The sequence below is a fragment of the Acinonyx jubatus genome, chromosome D1, assembly GCF_027475565.1.
Source record: "Acinonyx jubatus isolate Ajub_Pintada_27869175 chromosome D1, VMU_Ajub_asm_v1.0, whole genome shotgun sequence".
Classification (NCBI taxonomy): domain Eukaryota; kingdom Metazoa; phylum Chordata; class Mammalia; order Carnivora; family Felidae; genus Acinonyx; species Acinonyx jubatus.
The window spans coordinates 15497054-15521807 of NC_069390.1; the positions used below are offsets into that span (position 1 = coordinate 15497054).

Genomic DNA, 24754 nt, shown 5'->3' on the forward strand with positions numbered 1-24754 from the left:
AGACACCGAGAGTTCACATACTGGTGGGGTTGTTGAAGATACAACCAGGCAATTGCTTAGAGTTTAGTCCCTCTGGGAACGCTTAACACCAGCCTGGAAGATTAGGGAGGGTTTCCCAGAGGAGATGACACATATACTGAGATCTGAAGGATGATAAGTTACAAGTAATCCTCCTGAGAAGGTCAAAGAAAATATTCTAGTTAGAGGACATAGAAGAAGAGCATGGCATGTTTGAGCAACCATGGAGCATTGAGCATGAAAGACAGGAGATAAAGCTGAAAATAGAGGGAACTTCTTAGTGTCTTAACTGGGCACAGGATTCTGCTCTTAAGGTGTTTGGAAATGGAGGGTGAATTTTGAGTTTGTATAATAGCTGAGAAGTCCTAAGATCAATTTTTAGATAAAAGTCTTAGTTGATGTGGCTGAACAATAGGATTTTGCTTTTCTCTGTATAAAATAAGCAAAGAAAATTCCTGTGAGGATTTTGGATACAGTTCCAAGAGGGGGAAAAGGTGGGAAACTGGAATTAAATAACCACGTTATTGCAGTGGTAATCCACAAAAGCACTAGATTTCTATTTATTTTTTTAAGTACTGTGCCCAACGTGGAGCTTGAATCCAGAATCCCAAGATCAACAGTTGCACCCCAGCACTAGATATTTTAAAAGGCAATTCTTTTTAATTTCAAGGAAATTTGATAACAAGCACCTTATTGTTTAAACCAAATTGACACCCTCATCATTTCCCATCTCTTTAAAGATAAGAAATTAGCATTGTTTTTTTAAATTTTTTTTAATGTTTTATTTTATTTTTGAAAGAGAGACAGAGCGCAAGTGGGGGAGGGGTACAGAGGGAGACACAGAATCTGAAGCAGGCTCCAGGCTCCGAGCTGTCAGCAAGAGCCCGACGCAGGGCTCAAACTCACGAACCGTGTAATCATGGCCCTGAGCTGAAGTCAGACACTCAACTGACTGAGCCACCCAAGTGGCCCAAGCATTGTTTTTTAATGAGTTGCATCTTTATTATTTATTTTGTCTTTATTTTTTTATATTTAGTCAGTCAGAAGATAATATTAGAAGCAGTAAAGAACTGCAGGGTTTTTTTTTTTCATGTTTATTTTTGAGAGAGCACGCATGTGAGTTGAGGAAGGGCAGAGAGAGAGGAAGACAGAGGATCTGAAGGAGGTTCTGTGCTGTCAACCCAGAGCCCAGTGTGGGGCTTGAAATCATGAACCCTGAGATCATGACCTGAGCCAAAGTCAGATGCTTAACTGACTGAGCCACCCAGGTTCCCTAAGAACAGAAGTTTTAAGCACAGATTTTGGAGTGATTCCAGTGAGGTTCTAGGCCCAGATCTGCCACTTACTAGCTGTATGACCTTGAGCTCATTTTTTTTTTTCATTCAAATTTATTTAAACTGAAAAAAAAAACAAACTGGTTACCCATTTCTCCTGTCTACCTCTGGCAACCACCAATGAGCTTATTTCTTTGGTTTTGTTGTTTGTTTTGTTTTTTAAATCCAATATGTAAGAGAGATCACACAGTATTTGTCTTTCTCTGTCTGACTTATTTCACTTACCACAATGTCCTCAAGGTCTGTACATGTTGCAAATGACAAGATTTCATTCCTTTTTTATGGATGAATAATATGTCATTGTGTATTTGTACCACAATTTCTTTGTCCATTCATTCATCAATGAACACTTAGGTTATTTCCATATCTTGGCTATTATAAATAATGCTGCAGTGAACATGGGGGTGCCCTTATGTTTTTGAGTTAGTATTTTCATTTTCTTTGGATAAATACCCAGAAGTAGAATTGCTGGATCATATGGTAGTTTTATTTTACAATTTTTTTAAGTTTTTTTTTTTTTTTTTTTTTTTTAAGACAGCAAGAGAAAGCACAAGGAAGAACAAGTGGTGGGTGGGGGGCAGAGACTGAGGGAGAGAGAGAATCCCAAGCAGGTCCCACATTGCCAGTGCAGAGCCCTACACAGGGCTCAAACTCAAGAACCATGAGATCATGACCTGAGCCAAAATCAAGAGTCAGATGCTTAACCGACTGAGCCACCCCTATTTTATAATTTTTTTGAGGAACCTCCATACTGTTTTCCATAGTGGCTGTACCAGTTTACATGCCCTGCCAACAATAGGGTTCCCTTTGCTCCACATCCTCGCTAACATTTGTTATTTCTAGTCTTTTTGATGATAGCCATTCTAACTGGTATGAGGTGATTTTCATTGTAGTTTTGATTTGCATTTCCCTAATGATTATGATGTAGAGCATTTTTTCATGGCTCTGTTGGCCATCTGTATGTCTTCTTTGGAAAAATGTCTATTCAGATCCTCTGCCCATTTTTTAATTGGAATGCTTGTTTGTTTGCTATGAAGGTGTATGAATCCTTTATATATTTTGGATAGTAGCCTCTTATCAGATATATTATTTGCAAATATTTTTTCCCATTCACTGGGTTGCCTTTTCATTTTGTTAATGATTTCCTTTGCTGCACAGAAACTTTTTAATTTGATGCAGTCCCACTTGTTTATTTTTGCTTTTGCTGCTTTTGCTTTTAGTGTCAGATTTAAAAAATAATCACCAAGGGGCACCTGGCTGGCTCAGTCAGTAGAGCATGTGACTCTTGATCTTAGGGTTGTGAGTTCAACCCTCCATTGGGCATGGAGCCTACCTAAAAAACATCATCACCAAGTCCAATGCCCAGCAGCTTACTGCCCATGTTTTCTTCTAGGACTTTTATGGTTTCAGGTCTTAAATTCAAGTCTTTAATCCATTTTGAGTTTAATTTTTTGTATGGTGTCAGACAGTGTTCCAGTTTCATTCTTTTGCATGTGACTGTCCAGTTTTCCCAACACCCTTTATTGAAGAGACTGTCCTTCCTCATCATATATTCTTGGCTCCTTTGTCATCAATTAATGGACCATGTATATGTGGATTTACTTCTGGGCTGTCTATTCTGTTCCATTGATATATGTGTCTGATTTTATGCTAATACTATACTGTTTTAACTACTGTAGCTTTATAATATAGTTTGAAATCAGGGAGCACGAAGTCTCTATCCAGCTTTGTTCTTCTCTCAAGATTGCTCTGGCTACTCAGTGTCTTTATGGTTCCATAGAACTTTTAGGATTCTTTGGTCTATTTCTGTGAAAAAATGCCATTAGAATTTTTATAGTGACTGCATTGAATCTGTATATTTATTTGGGTAGTATGGACATTTAAAAATATTCTTCAAATACGTGAGCATGAATATCTTCTAATGTATTTGTGTCTTCTATTTCTTTCATTAATGTCTTATAGTTTTGAATATACAGGTCTTTCACCTCCTTAGTTAAATTTATTCCTAGGTATTTTATTCTTTTTGATACAGTTGTAAATGGGATTGTTTTCTTAATTTCTTTCTGATAGTTCATTACTAGTGTATAAACATGCAACATGTTTTTGTATTGATTGTAGTGATTTTGTATTCTGTATATTTACTGAATTTATTTATTAGTTCTAGCAGTTTTTTGATGAAGTTTTTACTATTTGGGGGAGTTTTTGAGAGAGAGAGAGAGAGAGAGAGAGAGGCATATGAAGAGGGAGAGAGAGAATCTTAAGCAGGCTCCACACCCAGCACAGAGCTCAACGCAGGGCTCAGTCTCACGGCCCTGGGATCATGACCTGAACCAAAATCAAGAGTGGGACGCTTAACCAACTAAGCCACCCAGGTGCCCCTTTAGTGTTTTTTATGTACAGTATCATGTCATCTGCAAATAGTAACAGTTTGACAGTTTTACTTTCCTTTCCAATTTGGATGCCTTTTATTTATTTATTTTTCCTTGCCTGATTACTTCAGCAAGAACTTTCAGTACTATGTTGAGGAAAAATGACGAGTCAGCATCTTTGCCTTTGCCTGATCTTAGAAGAAAAGCTTTCAACTTTTCACATTTCGAGTATGGTTTTAGCTGTGGACTTGTCATATATGGCCTTTATTATGTTGAGGCTCCCTCTATACCCACTGTGTTGAGTTTTTATCATAAATGGATGTTGAATTTAGCCAAATGGTTTTTCTGCATCCGCCAAGATGATTGATGATTGTTATCCTTCATTTTGTTAATGTGGTGTATCACATTATCTAATTTGCAGATGTTGAACCATCCTTGCATCCCTGGAATAAATCCCACTTGATCAATGTATATGATCCTTTTAATGTATTATTGAATTTCATTTGTGTCTTTATATGCTGTTGGCTTTCATCAATGGCTACTGTAGTTAAAATGATACTGAGAGTTGCCCAAGTCACATACGAGAAATCTTTTAGAATCGAGTGTTACTGAAAAAGCTTTGTTTCTTCTGAAATAGTTGATATACTTGTTCCTCTATGGTAATATAAATTATGTAGCTGATCATATTTTCCTGCCTTTAAAAAGAACTTTTGGGCACCTGGCTGGCTTAGTCAGTAGAGTACGTGACTCTTGATCTCAGTGTTGTAAATTTGAGCCCCGTGTTGGGTGTAGAGATTACTTAAAAATACAATCTTAAAAATAATTGCCAAAGAGAAAGAAGTTCAGGGCCAAATTTTGAAGAGTTGTTAGAGCAACTATAGATCAACTATATTGACCTTTCTGGCTTATTTTTAAGTCTTCTATTTAAAGTTTATATTTTGGGGCGCCTGGGTGGCTCAGTCGGTTAAGTAGCCGACTTTGGCTCAGGTCATGATCTCACACACTGTGAGTTCGAGCCCCACGTCAGGCTCTGTGCTGACAGCTCAGAGCCTGGAGCCTGTTTCAGATTCTGTGTCTCCCTCTTTCTGACCCTCCCTCGTTCATGCTCTGTCTCTCTCTGTCTCAAAAATAAATAAACGTTAAAAAAAAAAAAATTAAAAAAAAAAGTTTATATTTTTGTTGTATATACTTTTTGTTAAAAATCTCCTCATAATCTTTATGGAAAGAAGCAAGACATAATTTACAAACAAACTGGAGACTTACTATGAGAATTTGGTTTGATTCAACCAGACTAACCACATGAATAATAATTATTATATATAATTTTACATTAGTTCTGGATAAAATACCTTTTATGTTGCTTCTTATTTTGTACATTTTTAATGTTTTCTTTCAGAGTGGGTTCCACCTCAACCAGAATATTTCTATCAACCTACAGGAAATGAAAAGTTACCAGAAATTGTAGGAGAAGAAAAAGGCACAGTTGTCTTTCAATTAGATTCAGGTATTGTTATTACACTGAACAGTCAGTGATAATCATGACAATATTGTAATAAACATATTTTCTATAATAACAGTTATTTTTAACAAACTATAGTTTAGTGATAAATAAACTGTCCTTCCAGACCAGCCTGAATAGGAGCCATGATATTAATGGCTAATCAGATTTAAAATTTCAGTTGTTTTTTGGGGCGCCTGGGTGGCTCAGTAGGTTGAGCGACTGACTTCGGTTCAGGTCATGATCTCACGGTTTGTGAGTTTGAGCCCTGCATCGGGGGCTGTGCTGACAGCTCGGAGCCTGGAGCCTGCCTCAGATTCTGTGTCTCCCTCTCTCTCTGCCCCTCCCCCACTCATGCTCTGTCTGTCTCAGAAATAAATAAACATTAAAAAAAATATTAAAAATAAATAAATAAAATAAAATTTCAGTTGTTTTTTAAAATGACAGTAACTTTTTCTTAATAGTTCTAAGCCCATTTTAGAGGTTCTTCTGTATTGGGGAGCCTGGGTGGCTTAGTCGGTTGAGCTTCCAACTTCGGCTCAGGTCATGACCTCACAGTCTATGAGTTTAAGCCCCACGTCGGGCTCTGTGCTGACAGCTTGGAGCCTGGAGCCTGCTTCTGATTCTGTGTCTTCCTCTTTCTCTGCCCCTCCCCCACTCATGCTCTGTCTTTTTCTGTCTCAGAAATAAATAAACATTAAAAAAATAAATTTAAAGGTTCTCCTGTGTCACTCCACTTCCTAGAAATCAGATATTGGATATTCGGGGGAACTTACTCTTCTTTTCTCCATCTCTGTGTTTTAGTGAGTTCTTTGTAGTATGTGCATATAACTCTCATTTACCATGTGGTTTAATTGATTTCCATTAATTTGCAGCCTTCCTATAGGTAGAATCCATCTCTCTCTTTTAATGTTTATTTTATTTTGAGAGAGAGAAAGAGAGCGCAATTGCGAGCAAGGGAAGGGCAGAGAGGGAGAGAGAGAATTCCAAGCAAGCTGTACACTCAGCACGGTGCCTGTCACGGGGCTCAATCCCACAACCATGAGGTCATGACCTGAGCTAAAATCAAGAGTCAGACACTTAACCAACTGAGCCACCCAGGGGCTCCTAGAAAATATTTTTAGGGGCACCTGGCTCAGTTGGTTAAGCATCTGACCGTTGATCTCAGCACAGGTCTTGATCTTGGGATCGTGAGTTCACACCCTGTGTTGGACTCCTTGCTGGGCATGGAGCCTACTTAAAAAAGAAAAAAAAGAATGAAATTTGGGAAATATACAAATACTCAGAAATTAAATCGCATATATATATATTTTTTAACATTTGTTTATTTTTGATAGAGACAGAGTGTGAGCGGGGGAGGGGCAGAGAAAGATGGAGACACACAGAACCTGAAGCAGGCTCCAGGCTCTGAGCTATCAGCACAGAGCCCCATGTGGTGCTCAAACTCATGGACTGCGAGATCATGACCTGAGCCGAAGTCAGATGCTCAACTGACTGAGCCACCCAGGTGCCCCTAAGCAGCACATTTCTAAGTAACCCATGAATTAAAGAAATCATAAGAGATGAATATTTTGAGCTGAGTAAAAATAAAACAACATATCAAAATTTATGGGATGCAGTTAAAGTACTGCAAGGTAAACCTATGGCTTCAAATGCCTATATTTGAAAGGAAGAAAGAGCTCCAATTAATTACCTAAGCTTTCATATTAGTAAATTTGAATAATAAGCACAAACTAAGTCCAAAGCAACCAGAAGGAACGATATAATAAAGATAAGGATGGAAATCAGTGAAACAGAAAATAGGAAAACAATGTGGAAAATCAAGCCAAAAGTTGGTTCTTTGGAAACCTCAACAAAACTGACAAAACTTTAGCTAGACCAACCATGAAAAAAGAGGAAGGAAACACACACAAAAAAAGAATTACAAGTTACAACTTATTGCCAAAAAATTAAACAACATAGATGAATAGGAAAAATTGTTAGACACAACTGACTCAGGAAGAAATTTTAAAAACCTGAATAGATGAAAACAAAGAAATTGAGTTAGTAATTAAAAATCTTTGTGCAAAGAAATTCCTTGCCCAGATGGCTTGACAGGGTTTGTTTGAACTATATCAAACATTTAAAGGTGAAATAGTACTAGTCCTTCATCAGCTCTGAAAACAGTAACAGGAGGAAACATTTCTAACTGTTTGTGAAGCCAATATTCAAAGTTAAACAAAGACATCACAGAAAAGCCGTATTCCTTAAGAATATAAATGCAATGTTTTGATGATTTTTTTTTCTATCCAGGTTCATAACTGTGGAGACTTAGATAATAAGTATTTTAAAAATGAGGACCTCTAAAAAAAATAAATAAGTAAATAAAAATAAATAAGTAAAATCAGGATCCCTAATAATCATCTTTAGGGCAGAAATGTTTCCTTGCTGATGGAGGCTAAGGACATTTTACTCTTTTCGTTGTCAGCGCAATGATTGCAGGTTGCCTTCAAAATCTTGATAATTCACTGTGGCTCCTAACGTTCTAGAATCATGGAGGTGGAAGGCACACCATGTTCTCTCCTTCCCTCTCCACCTTCCTTCCACAATACTGGGCTCCACTATGTGTATCAGTAGCAAACATTTATTAAGCAGTTACTATGCACTGCTATTTTTTCTGCATGCAGTCTTAAAAATCTCTTATCTTGTAAATGAGAGATGAGGTAAAATCAGGAAAAGAAGAGGTAAAGAAAAAGATTTTTAAATAAAGAAAATAATCTATTGCTTAAAAAAAAAGAATATAAATGCAAAAATCCTCAACCAAATATCAGTAAACCAATTCCAACAGCATATTAAAGGATTATACAGCATGACCAGGGAGGATTTGTTCCAGGAATGCAAGATGGTTCAGGCTAAAAACCATACACCAATGTGGCACACCACATTAGAACAAAGGGAAGAACACGATCCTCTCAAGTGATGCAGAAAAAGCATATGAACATTCAAAAAACTAGGAATAGAAGAAAATTCCTCTGCTTGAAAAAGGTTATGGAAAGGATGAATCAACTTCACACTCACTAAAATAGCTATAATAAAGGCAATAACAGGTGATGGGTAGGATGTGAAGCAGATTGTAATAGAAACATTTAAGACAGAAAGGACATAAGGGCACCTGGCTAGTTCAGTTGGTAAAGCATGCTAGATCATGCAACTCTTGATCTCAGGGTTATGAATTCAAGCCCACATTAGGGGTAGAGTTTACTTAAAAAAAGAAAAAGAAAGGAGATATAATGTTCAAGAGCAATGAGTCAAGAAAAGTTAATAGGAACCCTCCCAAGGATGAGGAATTAAGTTTTAAATTCATAACCTCAGAATGTGAAGTTAGTTATAGGGAGGGACATGGTGAGCTAGAGAAGCTTTCAATAAGGGCATCCTTCGTCATCACCAAAAATCATCTGATGCTTATTGTGTATATAGGTACCAGAGTTAATTAGAAGTTTTTTTTTTTAATTTATTTATTTTGAGAGAGAGATAGACCACGAGCAGGGGAGGGGCAGAGAGAGAGGAAGAGAGAATTGCAAGCAGGCTCTGCACTGCCAGCATGGAGCTCAATGTGGGGCTCAAACCCACGAATCATGAGATCATGACCTGAGCCGAAGTCAGACGCTTAACCGACTGAGTCACCCAGGTGCCCCTAGAACTTTTTAAAAGGGGTTATCTGAGATTGGGAAATGTTGTATTCAAGAAATAACAAGAAAAATATTCTCACAATTTGAAAATCAGTATTTGCTATACAGTAATGATCAGAAAGGAAATCAATTTTATTGGAGGAGGAATATGTACCAAGTTTAGTTAGTAGAAACAAATGTGTTAAGTCAATGAAATCAGGGTAGGCTTCTAGAGAAACAACCAGAACTAGGAGGGAGGGACTGCGGTGTTCACATTTCCATAACTGGAAAAATGATATGAACCGATTCTAGCAGGTGGCCCAACTTCGAAGTAATTTCATATGCTCTGCTCCCAGTTGCCTTGATTATGAGTGCTTGTGTTAGTAATACCGTGTTGAGAAAAGCTACATGTGGGGAAGTGAGTGAGGTGAAGCAACTTACAGTCTCCCTAGCTCCACCTACGGAGAGTCTGAGAAGGAGTTTGGGAGACATTAAAGTATAAGGTCTTAAGTGGATAGACCTCAGTCATAAATAATGGAGGATGTACTGCTCCTGGAACCTCAAGAAAGTATTGGGATTTTTTTTTTTTTTTTAAGATTTCATTTTTAAGTGGGGAGCCTGGGTGGCTCAGTTGGTTAAGTGTCCGACGTCAGTTCAGGTCATGATTTCACAGTTTGTGAGTTCCAGCCCTGTGTCGGACTCTGTGCTGACAACTCAGAGCCTGGAGCCTCTTCAGATTCTGTCTCTGTTTCTCTCTGCCCCTCCCCCTGCTCATGCACTCTCTCACTCTCGCCCTCAAATATAAATAAACATTAAAAAAAAGAAAAAAAGGATTTCATTTTTAAGTAATGTCTATACCCAAAGTGGGGCTTGAACTTCACAACCCTGAGAACAAGAGTTGCATGTTCAACCAACTGAGCCTGCCAGGTGCCCCAAAAGTCTTGGGTACTAGAAGTCTATCTTACCTCTTGTTGACCTGGTGGTAGTCATTTTCAACAAACTCCTTGACCTTGAATTCAATTGCTTTACCTGTTCTATTCAGAGATGTTTTCTGCCTACGAGCAACCCCTAGGGCTGAGAGCTCACTCTCCTGAGGGCAACTTTTGTGAATTTTCCTTATTGTCCTGTTAAAGCGCAGTTGTGGCAGTGGTCTTGATCTTGTCCTTTGGATTCACCAAGGAGAATTGAGCCCACCCTGTTGGAGGAATGAAGAAACAGAAAATGGAGAAGATGGGACTCCAGGGAAAATTTGGGAGTTTGTCGGTTTACCTGCTATGAGAATAATGGGGAGAAACAAGGAAAGAGGTTTTACTTTTGAGAAATGTTACTGTGGACTATGAATTGGATCATCTTTAATGTTTTTACCTGAGAGACTCAAAAAAATGTTGAAATTCCTGTATTAATTGCATCTGGTTGCTGGTCTATAACTTTGTGCTTCCATGAAGAGACTGAACCACGTAGGTCCCCAGCTTTTAGTTGCTTTACGCGACTCTGCTCCTGCCTCCTCTGTGCTTGTTTTCTTCTTTTACTCGCTTCTTTATATGCTTGCTTTTCTCTTTTGCTCTCATTTATTATCCAAATATTTATTACCTAAGTCTCCACAACGACAGAGTTGCCTATTGAAACAAAAGCTGTCGTAACATGAACAGATTTACTAATAAATTAGACTTTTATAATCAGTCCCCACATGTCAGCATATTACTGTTTAATGCTCCTATCTGCCCTGCCCTGTGGTCAGCGTCTTTGTTAATATCAGTCACTTGCCAATTGGTGGATACTGTTAATATGTGACAATATAATGCAAGTACAGTAAAAATCAGCTGCAAAGTGAAATTATCCTTACAAGAGATGCAGGATTTTATGAAGCTGATGGATGTTAAGGAATTGTTTGAATCACTTGCAAAGCCACTGACAAATGAGAATCTAGACATTTTTTTAGCAGTTAACAACAGTTGAAGAGAAAATGAACAAAAGATGACAAAATAGGCTCTTCTAGACATAATGATAAGAATATGGTGGTACAAAGTCTTTGGGAAAACTACAAAGTTTTACAAATAGTTTTGAAATAGTTTTGCAAAAGAAACTAAAAATCAAAGATGTCAGATGGCAGTCTTACTGAATTTGTCTGAAAAGTTCCAACCCCACTTTTTTTTCTTTTTTTTTTTAATGTTTATTTTTGAGAGACAATGAGAGTGGGGGAGGGGCAGAGAGAGAGGGAGACACAAAATCCAAAACAGGCTCCAGTCTGAGCTGTCAGCAGAGCCCAACAGGGGACTTGAACTCACAAACCGTGAGTCACAAACCACACTCACAAACCAAGTTAGATGCTCAACTGACTGAGCCACACAGGCGCCCCTCAACCCCACTTTCTAAAACAAATTAACAATTGATTATTGCAAGGATTAGAAAGAGATGATTATAATCTAAATTTTGTTAGATAAAATAAATTTTATATATATATATATATATATATATATATTTGTTGTTTGTTTTAGCATCATTTTAAAGATAAAATTTCAATCATAACATTTTCACTATAATTACCATAGATATTTTGGTTCCCTTCTTAGGCTAATTCACCCATGCCAATTCTTCTCAAACTTCTATTATTTTTTTATATTTAAATCTGGAAGGATATACCAAAAAAATTATATGAAGTATACTTTCTTTCTTTGTTTTTCTCCATTATCTTTTTTGTAATGTTTATTTTTTATTTTTGAGACAGAGAGAGAATGGGAGAGGGGCAGAGAGAGAGGGAGACACAGAATCTGAAGGAGGCTCCAGGCTCTGGGCTGTCAGGATAGAGCCCGATACAGGGCTTGAACTCCTCCCAAACTGCAAGATCCTGACCTGAGCAGAAGTCGGAAGCTTAACTGACTGAGCCACACAGATGCCCCTCTATTATTATTATTATTATTATTTATTAATTTTTTTTTTTTAATTAATAGATGCTCAGTTGGTTGGGCGTCTGATTCTTGGTTTCGGGTCAGGTCATGATCTCACAGTTTCATGGGTTCAAGCCTTGTATAGGGCTCTGCACTGGCAGTGCAGAACTTGCTTGGGATTCTCTCTCTCCCTCTCTCTGTCCCTCCCCTGCTTGTGCTGTCACTGTCTCTCTCAATATAAGTAAATAAAATTTTTTTAAAGTTAAAAAATAATAGATGCTATTTTTTTAGAATAAAGATTGTAAATGTTTTCAGATGCTCTATGTAGAATCTCATTTGTTTGTCAACATCCTTTCAGATTAGGGCTTATGTGGGTACAAACAGTATCTGAGATGCCAGGGGCAGCCGTGCAGCAAAAGGAGGTGCTCTACACCACTTTAAAGGTCTTCAAAGAAATACAATGTTTAAAATTAAAAGTCTCAGCAAGGACCCTTGAAAATCTGAATATTCATTATTGTTAACCTAAAATGGCGATAAACACACAGAGGAGCTCTGTGAATATTGGCTGGATGAATAGATTCTTAGTGGAACCTGCTCTAAATAGGTCTGTCTCCTCTGCAGTGCCCACCGAAGGTTCCTATTTCACTAGTTCCAGAGTGGGAGGCAAGCGAGGGATCATCAAGGAGCTTGCTGTTACGCTGCAAGGACCTGAGGACAAGACTCTCCTGTTTGAGTCAAGGTTTGAGAGCGGGAATCTGCGAAAAGCTGTCAGAGTGTGAGTAACAGGAATTTCCCAAAGGGGTGATCGCTGGAGGGACTGACTCACATCTTCAGGAGTCATATTAGGAGTTAGGGGTGTTTTTGGAAAAGAGAGAAGTGGTGAGAAATGGTATGAGGACGAAGAAAAATTGAATAATTGTGACTCATATTCCCTCAGGGTAAAAATTTATCTACATTTTTTTTTCTGCTTATGAAAGAAATTAGTATTAATTTAATTTGTATTAATAGGGGCACCTCGTTGGCTCAATCAGAAGAGCATAATCTCAGGGTCGTGAGTTCAAGCTCTGTTTTGGGTGTAGAGTTTACTTAAGTAAAACTCAAGAAGAAATCTGTATTAATAAAAATACATAACATAAAAAATTGAAGTTCTGTAATCGTACCTCTCAGATGCAGAAACTGTTAACAGTTTGGTATACATGCAGTAATTTTCCCCCCTTTTACTGTGTATGTATAATATACAGAAATTATTTTGTTTTTAAAAATAGGATGATGGTATACATACCATTTTGCAAATTGCTTTTTTCCACATAATAAGCTTTATATTTTTCCTATGGCAATACTGCAGATTTATCTCATTATTTTTTTAATTTTATTTTTAATTTTTTTAAATTTACATCCAAATTAGTTAGCATATAGTGAAACAATGATTTCAGGAGTAGATTCCTTAATGCCCCTTACCCATTTAGCCCATCTCCCCTCCTACAACCCCTCCAGTAACCCTCAGTTTATTCTCCATATTTATGAGTCTCTTCTGTTTTGTCCCCCTCCCTGTTTTTATATTATTTTTGTTTCCCTTCCCTTATGTTCATCTGTTTTGTCTCTTAAAGTCCTCATATGAGTGAAGTCATATGATTTGCGTCTTTCTCTGACTAATTTCACTTAGCATAATACCCTCCAGTTCCATCCACGTAGTTACAAATGGCAAGATTTCATTCTTTTTGATTGCCAAGTGATACTCCATTGTATATATATACCACATCTTCTTTATCCATTCATCCATTGATGGACATTTGGGCTCTTTCCATACTTTGGCTATTGTTGATAGTGCTGCTATAAACATGGGGGTGCATGTGTCCCTTCAAAACAGCACGCCTGTATCCCGTGGATAAATACCTAGTAGTGCAATTGCTGGGTCGTAGGGTAGTTTTATTTTTAGTTTTTTGAGGAACCTCCATACTGTTTTCCAGAGTGGCTGCACCAGCTTGCATTCCCATATCTCCTTATTTTTAATAATTCATATTATTCTATTGTATGGATGTTCCATATCATGTGTAACCTGTGCCCAGCTGATAGGAAATGAAGGTATTTACTGTTTTTTGTTTAATGAATTAACAGAATTAATACTCTTGGGCACTTTTTAAATTATATATATATATATATATATATATATATATATATATAATTTTTTAATTAATTTTTAAGTTTACATCCTAGTTAGTTAGCATGTAGTGCAACAGTGATTTCAGAAGTAGATTCCAGTGATTCATCCCCTACATATAACACCCAGTGCTCATCCCAACAAGTGTCTTCCTTAATGCCCCTTACCCATTTAGCCCATCCCCGCCCCACAACCCCTCCAGCAACCCTCAGTTTATTCTCTATATTTAAGAGTCTCTTAATGGTTTTTCCCTCTCCCTGTTTTTATATTATTTTTGCTTCCCTCCCCTTAGGTTCATCTGTTTTGTATCTTAAATTCCTCATATGAATGAAGTCATATGATATTTGTCTTTCTCTGACTAATTTCGCTTAGCATAATGCCTCTAGTTTCATCCATGTAGTTGCAAAGACATTTATATTTTTAAATATTTGTGATGTTATGGGATACATTCTAGAAATATAATTGGGGGGCCAAAGGGTTTGAACACTTTAAGTATTGCTGTTCTTTGCCAAATTACCCTCCAACATGATTTCAGTTCCCATCACCGGTGTATGAAAGCGACTGTTTCCCAAAGCTGGAATATGCATGAAATGGAGGGAGAATGACTTCCTATTTTAATTTGCCTTTCTTGCATTATGCCTGTGTGGGAGCATCTTTTCAGGATTTAGTATTTGTATTTCCTCTTCTACTTTTCAGTAAGGTGAATGCATTCCAGAGATGCCCCCTCATCTTCAAACAGTTGACAATCAGAGCTAAAATAACACCTGAGGCTGACAGTTCTCCTCCATAGTGGTCATGTCCAGGAGGTAGCTAACAGCCAACAGAGGGCTCTGGCTTCGCCGCCTCTAGGTGTGGTTCTAGAAATGTGTTGAAGTGGTTGGGAACTGCTACTGAACACTCCAGAACGATACTAAAAAACTCACAGAGCTCCCAAATACCCCAAATAAACTTGGTTGACCCATATTTCTTTCAGCCTAATGTATGAGTTGAGGAACTAGGTACACTAGAAAATTAATGTTTGAGGTAGCAGGCTTTCCTGTTGAAATAAGATCTATTTTTGCCCAGGTAAAACATTTTTTAAGCTTTGTTTTTTGAGGGGGGATGTGGTGTTACAGAGATATTCTTCTATTTTCTCCACTACAGAGATACCTATGAGTATGAGCTCACCTTGCGAACTGACCTCTACACAAACAAACACACTCAGTGGTTTTATTTTCGAGTGCAGAACACTAGAAAAGATGCCACCTACCGCTTCACCATTGTCAACTTGCTAAAACCCAAGAGCCTTTATACTATGGGGATGAAGCCACTCATGTACTCCCAGTTGGATGCCAAGACCCACAACATTGGCTGGAGAAGAGAAGGAAATGAAATCAGGTACTATAAGAACAACAGGGACGATGGGCAGCAGGCCTTTTACTGTCTCACGTGGACCATTCAGTTCCCACACGACCAGGACACTTGCTTCTTCGCACACTTCTATCCATATACATACACTGACTTGCAGTGCTACCTGCTGTCAGTGGCAAACAACCCTGTCCAGTCTCAGTTCTGCAAACTCCGAACTTTATGCAGGAGCCTTGCAGGAAATACCGTCTACCTGCTCACCATCACCAACCCATCCCGGACCCCTCAAGAGGCAGCTGCAAAGAAAGCTGTGGTCTTGAGTGCCAGAGTCCACCCCGGAGAAAGTAACGGCTCCTGGATCATGAAAGGCTTTTTGGACTTCATCCTGAGCAACTCTCCAGATGCCCAGCTCCTCAGAGATATCTTTGTCTTCAAAGTGGTTCCTATGTTAAATCCAGATGGAGTGATTGTGGGGAATTACCGGTGTTCATTGGCTGGAAGGGACTTGAATAGACATTATAAAACCATTCTGAAGGAGTCTTTCCCTTGTATCTGGTACACCAGGAACATGATCAAAAGGTGAGCCCCTTTATCTGTTGATCTTCCTCCGAATGCTGTGAGTACTCTCTGATGGGTGCGAGGGCTCTCTTTGATGTAGCAATCAGATACGGCTTGAGAGAGAGTCTGCCATTCTCTTTGCAGTCACATGAGTTCGTTCAGTTTCAAACTTTTAAGTCATGTTTTGTCTCTGGGGTTAAACTGAACATGCAACATTTCTGCCAGGGGTTGTTTGACGTATAAGTGAAAACAATGAAATAGAGAGGTCAGAAGTCAGAAGTTCATAGGTCTTTGTCAGGAGGCCTGGCGAATAATAATAATAGTACGTAACTACTAGGCAGTGTTTGTGTATAGGGGACAGGCAGTATTCTCAGTGCTTTACAGATACATGACCCGTGTAATCTTCACATTAACCCCCTGAGGTAGGCACAATCAGTATCCCCATTATATATGATGAGGAAACTAAGGCCCAGAAAAGTCAAGTCACTTGCCCAAGGTCATAGAGCTAATAAGCAACAGAATAGATAATTTGAATACACGCTCTCGGGTTCCAGAATCTGAGTTCCTTATTACCTCTTATATTTCATCGCATAAAGAAAGAATAATAAAAAAGTCAGTTAATATTTTCCAAGCCTGTGTGAAAGCAATTGAAGACTATGATGTAATAGCACCCACCTTAAAGGAACTACTACTTAAAGGTACTCTGTGTACTCCCCTCTGCCAAACTACAGCGTGTAAGATATGTGAATGCATACACCTTCTAACCTTATCTGTGTGAGAGGGTGGGGGGAGTGTTGGGCTGGCAGGCAAGATGGCTAAGGGCATGTGCTTGGGAGTCAAGACAGGCCTGGCTTTGAGACGTGGTGTTACTACTGGCTGGTTCTGTGACCTTGGATGTGATTGCACCTCTCTGCACTTCAGCTTTCTCATCTGTAGAGGAGGGTAATCTTACCTGCCTTGGGTGGTTACTTAAGAGAATTAGATGAGGACCCTTGTCATCTGTTCAGCACAGTGCTCAGCACATTGTAAGTATGTGGCATTACTGTCATCCTCTTCATCCTATCATTATCATCATGGAGAAGGTGACCGTGATGGAAGACTGAGGAGGTGTCCTGGGTGAAGAGGAGACAAAGAGGAGCTAAGCCTTACAGGAACCGGTACTGGAAAGTCAGGCACCCAGGCTTTCTTTGTTTCTCTTTTTCATCCCTACACTTACAGCCTCTTCCCTTCTCTTTCTCTTTCCCCAGGTCTGCCCCCAGAGGGGGCTTTCTTTCAGTTGATTTCCTCCACTTCCTTGTCAACTTATACAGGGCCTATCCAACACCCCTTTCCACATCAGGGTGTTTTCATTTCAAGTCCCTCTGACTGGCAGGGGTGAGGAGTGCTGGTGTCATGTTTACAGCAGTAGCCGAGGGTGGGGACAGGGTCCTTTGAAGGGGTTGGCATTTTCTTTAGTGGGAAGGTAGCAACAGACATACTTAAGGAAGAGACTGTAAAAGATCCTTGATTATTTTCATGCATCTGGATGTCCACTAAATCTTTTGTTTGCCCCTCTCAATAGACTTCTTGAAGAAAGGGAGGTTCTCTTGTATTGTGATTTCCATGGCCACAGCCGTAAGAATAATATCTTCTTGTATGGCTGTAATAACAATGATCGCAAGTACTGGCTTCATGAGCGAGTCTTTCCTTTAATGTTAAGCAAAAATGCGCCAGATAAGGTAAGCACACAAGGTAAGCACATAAGGTAATCTTCCGTCCATTGACTAAGGAGGAAAGGAGTTCGCTGCATCCTATATGTAGTGTTTGATCTGCCACTTCACATTTCTTTTCATTATCTTGGGTAAATCCCAGCAGCCTGGACCTCAAGACTTTACTCTGGTTTTCGTTTACGATATAATGATTCAACAGTTCTCTGCATTATTCAATGTTCATCGTAAGTGTACCCTTAATCCGCTGTATCTATTTCACCCATCCCCTGCCCTCCTCCCCTCTGCCAACCACCAGTTTGTTCTCTGTACTTAGGACTCTGCTTTTTTGTCTCTTTTTTCTTTGTTTTGTTTTTTAAATTCCACATATGGTTGAAATCATATGGTACTTGTCTTTCTCTATTTCACATAGCATTTTACCCTTTAGGTCCATCCTTGTTGTTGCAAATGGCAAGATCTCATTCTTTTTTATGGCTGAGTAATATTCCATTGTGTATCTATACCACATCTTCTTTATCCATTCATCTATTAACAGACACTTGGGTTGTTTCCATATCTTGGCTATTACATATGGGTGCAATAAACATATGGGTACATGTATACCTTGGTATAAACATATGGGTGCCATAAATATATGGGTACATATATATCTTTTTTGAATTAGTGTTTTTGTTTTCTCTGGGTAAATACCCAGTAGTGGAATTACTGAGTCATATGGTAATTCTATTTTTAACTTTTTGAGGAACCTCCATACTGTTTTCCACTGTGGCTGCACCAATTTACATTCTCACCAACAGTGTATGAAGGTTCCTTTTCCACATCTACACCCACCCTTGTTATTTCTTGTCTTTAATTCTAGCCATTCTGATGGGTGTAGGTGATATCTCATTGTGGTTTTGATTTGCATTTCCCTGATGATGTGTGATGTTGAGGATCTTTTTATGTGTCCATTGGCCATTTGTACATCTTCTTTGGAAAGGTACTTCAAGAATTTAGAAAGGTGTGGCTTTAAGAATTACTCTGTGTATATCCACAAAAGAACAGATAAATAACATATAGTATATCCACACAATGGAATGTTATTCAGCAATAAAAAAATGAGGTGCTGATATGCTAAGACATAGGTGAATCTTGAAACATGCTACGTGAAAGAAGCCAGACCTAAAAGGCCATATTTTTGTGTGATTCCATTCTATGAAATGTTCAGAAGAGGCAGATCTGTAGAAACAGAAAGTAGTGATTAGTCGGTTGGGAGGGGGGGGGCCTGACTGCTAATAAGTACTGGGTTTCTTTTTGGAAGTAATGAAAATGTTCTAAACAGAGAGTGGTGATGGCTGCATAACTGTAAATATACTTACATCCTTGAATTGTGTACCTTAAATGTGTGAATTTTACAGCATTGAGTTATATCTCAATAAAGATGATATTTTTAAAAATTTTTTAATGTTTATTCATTTTTGAGAGACAGACACAGACAAAGTACAAGCAGGGGAGGGCAGAGAGAGAGAGAGAGAGAGAGAGAGAGAGAGAGAGGCAAAGAATCCCAAGCAGGCTCCAGGCTCTGAGCTGTCAGCACATGGGGCTCAAACCCACAAACTGTGGGATCATGACCTAAGCTGAAGTCGGACGCTCAACTGACTGAGCCACCCAGGCACCCCTCAGTGAAGATGAGTTTTGAAAATTGCTCTGGCTGCTTTTCCTGGGCACAAGTTCAAACTCTTAGTAGGTAACTTATTCTCTTTAATCCTGTGCTTGGCAGTGATAGAAGGGATTGAATGATACACAAAATACTAATATTATATGAGTCTCCACAGAAAAGTTTACATAAGACAAGATTACAAATAACTGTAAGATAGTAAATGGCTAATAAAAACAACTTAAAAGTCTTTACCAGTTGGCTGAGTAACAGCTCTGACAGGCATAAACAGAGGATCTGCATTGGTTTAGACGTTGGTTTTCAGCATCATAAATAGATCCACAAAATGTAATTTCATTAGAAAGAAGAAATTAGGGGCGCCTGGGTGGCTCAGTCAGTTAAGTACTCAACTCTTGATTTCGGCTTAGGTAGTGATCTCATGAATCGTGAGATTGAGCCCATGTTAGGCTCTGCACTGATTGGGATTCTCTTTCTCTCTTTGCCCCTCCCACACTCACATGTGCGCTTGCTTTAACAAATGTTTATTTATTTTTGAGAGAAAGAGAGGGAGCGGGGAGGGCAAAGTGAGGATCTGAAGCAGGTTCTATGCTGACAGCCAAGAGCCCGATCTGGGCCTTGAACTCACTAACTGTAAGATCATGACCTGAGCTGAAGTCGGTCACTTAACCGACTGAGCCACCCAGGTGCCCCATCAAATAAATAAACATTTACCAAAAAGAAAGAAGAAATTAGGTTGGATTTAGAAAAGTTTTTAAATAATAGTGCACATTTTCTCCTATAAAGATATATGACAAATATTTTATATCTACTATTCTTACATTAAAAAGAAAGAGGAAGCTTTCCTTTCTCCCTCCATTTTTTTCTTCCTTCCTTCCTTTTCTCTTTGTTTTTAAAAAATCTTCCTGTGTTTGCTAGGGATCTCTTTAAATAAAATGGCATCCAAATATGTGTCTTGTTAAAAAAAATGTTTTTTTAATTAAAAATAAATGACATCCAGGGGCACCTGGATGGCTCAGTTGGTTAGGCGTCTGACTCTTGATTTCAGCTCAGGTCATGATCTCTTGGGTTTTGGGTTCGAGCCCCATGTTGGGCTACATGCTGACAGTTCAGAGTCTGCTTGGGATTCTGTCTCTCCCCCCACCTCTCTGCCACTCACCCACCTGCACTCTTGGTCTTTCTCTCTCTAAATAAATATTTTTTAAAAAATTAGGGGTGCCTGGGTGGCTCAGTCTTGAGTGTCTTACTTGGACTCAGGTCATGATCTTGCGGTTCATGGATTCAAGCCCCACATCGGACTCTGTGCTAACAGCTTGGAGCCTGGAGCTTGCTTCAAATTCTGTGTCCCCCTCTCTCTCTGCTCCTCCCCCACTCATGCTCTCTCAAAAAATAAAATAAAAACATTTTTTAAAAAGTTTTTTAATTAAAAAACAAATGACATCCAGAACCCAGTATCTAAAACAATTAAAAACAGAGCTATGCTAATTAAAGGGGGATGGCAGGCTTGGAAACTTGCCCATTCTGCCTCCTTCAGTCTTCGTGGCAGGAATGCTTGAGGCTCCTCAGTAGAACCCCTGGATTCCAGGGTGCACCACTTAAAAACCACTAGGTGGTGAAATGCCTTCCCACTGTAAAACATTTTCAGCAGGATAGGATAGGTCAGGATAGGTGCCAAGTGTACATTACAAACTCCAAGTAAGGAAAGAGGGTTGGGGTGGTCATGAAGGACAATGGAGGATATTGAACTCCGAGCCAAGAACATTAAGTATGAGGAAGTGAGACAGTTCTAGGCAGATTATAGGGGTGAGGCATACCCAGATCATATATAGAGGATAAACCCAACTGGATCCAAGGGCTCAAGTTGCAGAGGAGTAGAAAATAAATATTAGAAATGTGGCTAGTGTCTTGAATGCCAAAGTAAGCCAGCATTCCCAAAGTGGAGTTCAAAGAACCCTAGTCCTGCAAAATGTCCCTGGAAAGGTAGGGAAGGGAAGGAAGGGTTCATGGGCAATAAGGAACAGAATTTACTCTCTCCTCTTTGGAGACTCACAGTCTACAATAATGAAATGCTTGGGAGAGGGGGTGCCTGGGTGGCTCAGTCGGTTAAGCATCTGACTCTAGGTTTCTGCTCAGGTCATGATCTCGTGGTTTCATGGGTTCAGGCCCCACGTTGGGCTCTGTGCTGGCAGTGTGGAGCCTGCTTGGGATTCTCTGTCTCCCATTCTCTCTGCTCCTCCTCCACTCGCGCTCTCTCTGTCTCTCTCAAAATAAAAAAAAAAGGTCCTGCACAGGAAGACTGTGTAATTTTGTTAGCCCCTCATCCTCCTGACCAACATGACCATAGCACTAATTTTCTCCTCTGTAATCTCTTAGAATTATTACTATTTTATGGAACATACTTTAGGAAATAACATATAGACCCCAGGGAAACCATTCTTATATGAGTCATTGGCATCTTATATTTGCCAGTTTATGATTAACAGAGGATTTGGGTTTCTCTTTAGTTCTCTTTTCATAGTTGTAATTTTAAGGTCCAAAAGTGCAAAGAAGGAACAGGACGAGTTGTAATGTGGCGGATGGGAATCCTGAACAGCTACACCATGGAATCTACCTTTGGGGGGTCCACACTGGGTAAGCTCTCTTTTGTATATCATAGGTCAGCATGACAAGGGGGAGCCAAGCAAAGCTCTGAGGACAGGAAGTCCTTTTGAATGTTGGGGAGATGATTGACCTAGAGAGTTTTCTTAACTGCGCCTTATGCCAAATTTGACTAACCTAAATATGAGTGTAAAATATAACACTTGGTGGGGCAGTATAGCCCCAAATATAATACTTGATGGGGAATCAGGCATATCTGGGTTCGAATTGCCTCTCCATTTCCAAGTTGTGTAATCCTGGCTCAGTTACCTCATTTACTCTTTGAACCTCATTTTTTTTTTTTTAACTGGCAATAAAAATAGTACCTGCATTATAGGTACTACTTAATGCACGTAAAGCCCTTGGCATAGTGCCTACCACAGAGTAAAACTTCAGTAATCATGGCCATCATGATTGGAAATTTTTTCATTGTCAGATTCTTCTGAACCAAACCAGATCTAGAAGGAGAAAGACCCTGTCCAGAAGCACAATATTCTAGAATCAGAGGTGGCGTTTCTAAGGAGCTATTCATAAATTAGATTTGCATTCGCTTATTATTTAATGAGAAATGTTTATGGATTTTTTTTCAGGCAATAAAAGAGATACTCACTTTACTACTGAGGATCTAAAGTCTCTAGGTTATCATGTTTGTGACACCCTTCTGGATTTCTGTGATCCTGACCGAACCAAGGTAAAAATGGGGTTCAAGAAATGGGGTGGTGCTACTGTGATCAGTTTCACATGGGTCCAAAGTCAGCCTACTGAGATTATAGGTGGTCTTTATTTTCCTCTTAATATCGTTCTGAAGTTTTTATAATCAGTAAAAGAAAGCCCCCAGCCTGCACACTGTCCACAAATAGCAACCTCATAACTCACCAAGAATATAGAAGCCTTCATGCCTACCCTCCTTCAGCACACCTCTCCCTCATTTTGCTTTCCAGAAAAGCGGGAGTTCTTCCCCTTCTCTGAAACTAACCCTGCCCTTTGTGCACCCACCAGCCCCTCAATCCATGGCCTCCCTAAGGTCTTGCCTTATTAATTACCTCCTCCCTTTTCTGTGTCCTCAGTTTTTTCCTCTTCTTACTTCTTTTTTTAGTTTATTTATTTATATATTTTTAATATTTATTTACTTATTGTGTGTGTGTGAGAGAGAGAGAGAGAGAGAGAGAGGGTCAGAGGGAGAGAGAGAATCCCAAGCAGGCTCCAGGCTGTCAGCACAGAGCCCATTGGGGGCTCGAACTCACAAACTGTGAGATCATGACCTAAGCCAAAATTGAGAGTTGGACACTTAACCAACTGAGCCACCCAGGCGCCCCTTTAATAAAAAAATATTTAAAGGAGAATCAGCCACAATACGGCCTGTTATATCACATCTGCCATAAGCCAAAATCTGAACAACCCCATTCTAATGTTTCCTTCCTTGCTATTCACAAAAATACAATAAATCAGACCGTTGAATTGTTTAAGAAGTTTGTTATTGTCCATAGCGAGGGAAAAGCACCTAAAGCATAAAATTCACTGATGTTCTGCCCGAGAAACACTTTTACTGCAGCTCATGTAATTTCTATGTTTAACATGTCCTTAGAAGCAGAGGTTACCACTCACACATCTTTATGTCCCCAGCAATAAATAAAGTGCCTTTCCGCATATGCTTAGTAAATATTTGACATATAAATAAGTGAATAATCAAAAATGTCCTTTTATTGATTTCCACAGTTCATGCAGTGCCTAACAGAGCTTAAAGAGCTCTTACAACAAGAAATCCATAAGAAATTCAATGAGCTTGGACAAGATATGGATTTAGAAGGAAGTTGGAGTGACATCTGCTTGTCTGACATTGAATCCAGGTAATGAAATGAAACTTAATTTCAAAGAAAAACCAGAGAGGGGCACCGGAGTGCCTCAGCCAGTTAAATGGCCAGCTCTTGGTTTTGGCTCAGGTCATGATCTCACAATTGTTGGTTTGGAGCTCCGTGCTGACACTGACCACGTGGGAGCCTGCTTGGGATCCTCCCTCTCTCTCTCTCTCTCTCTCTCTCTCTTTCTGCCCCTCCTATGTACGAGAGCACTCACTCTCTCCCTCAAAAAAAAAAAAAAAACCACAAGGAAAAACCAGACAAGTTCTATTTTTTTATTGTTTTCGTTTGCTCTGTTGTTTTGTTGGTTGAGCCAAAGGTGCAAAATATTGAATAAATCGTAGCACACTTAAATATATATCATTTCTTCACCAACTACGTATTGAGTGCCTGCTCTTTGACAGCATCTTTTCTAGGTTAGGGAGATGGGCAGGCCATGCATGTAGGGCCTTGAGGCAGTTGTAAAGCCTTTGTCTTTTACTCCAAGGGAGACGGAAAGCTTTTGGAAAGTTTTAAATAGAGAAGTGTCATGTTCTGACTTGGGTTTTAGTTTCAGTAGGAATACCCTGGCTGCTATGTGGAAAATAGATTGTAGAGAGGAAAGGTGTAAGCAGGGACGTGCGTTTGGAGGCTCTTGCAATAATACAGGTAAATGCAGGTGGTGGTCTAGACATGAGTAGTTGTAGTGGTTGGGGGTGTATGAATTGGTTGGATTCTGGATATATTTTGAAGTTTCAAACATTCGGATTTTCTTATGGATGAGATATGGAGCATGAAAGAAAGAGAATGAGTCCATAATTGATTGGATGGAGTTGCCTTTTAAGTGAGATGGGAAAGATTAAGGTGGTGGAGAAGGTTAGGGGAGCGGTGAAGGTCAGGAGGCTAGTGTTGGGCATGTTCAGTCTGAGACGTCTATTAGGCATCTAAATGGAGATATTAAATAGGCAGTTGAATATATGAGTGTGTAGTTCGCTGGAGAGGTCAAATAGAGTCATCATTGGATAGATGATGTTTAAACCTTAAGACTAGGTGAGATCCCAAGGGAGTACGTGCAGCTCGAGTAAATAGGAGGTCCAAGTCTAAGCAG

General features: G+C 39.2%; 1 protein-coding gene across 9 annotated transcripts in view; it reads left to right on the plus strand.

Annotated features, from left to right (window-relative positions):
* Positions 1 to 24754, plus strand: part of AGBL2 (AGBL carboxypeptidase 2) — a 46274-nt gene that overhangs the window by 10906 nt on the left and 10614 nt on the right. For all 9 annotated transcript variants that reach the window (XR_008290343.1, XR_008290344.1, XM_053203172.1 and 6 more), the window contains 7 exons: positions 5118 to 5225; positions 12373 to 12526; positions 15053 to 15835; positions 17376 to 17532; positions 21679 to 21805; positions 22402 to 22502; positions 23528 to 23658. Coding sequence is in view for 7 of the 9 variants with exons in the window: in XM_053203172.1 (XP_053059147.1) it covers positions 5118 to 5225; positions 12373 to 12526; positions 15053 to 15835; positions 17376 to 17532; positions 21679 to 21805; positions 22402 to 22502; positions 23528 to 23658 (1561 nt within the window). In the remaining 2 variants the exon portion in view is untranslated. The remainder of the gene's footprint in view (positions 1 to 5117; positions 5226 to 12372; positions 12527 to 15052; positions 15836 to 17375; positions 17533 to 21678; positions 21806 to 22401; positions 22503 to 23527; positions 23659 to 24754) is intronic.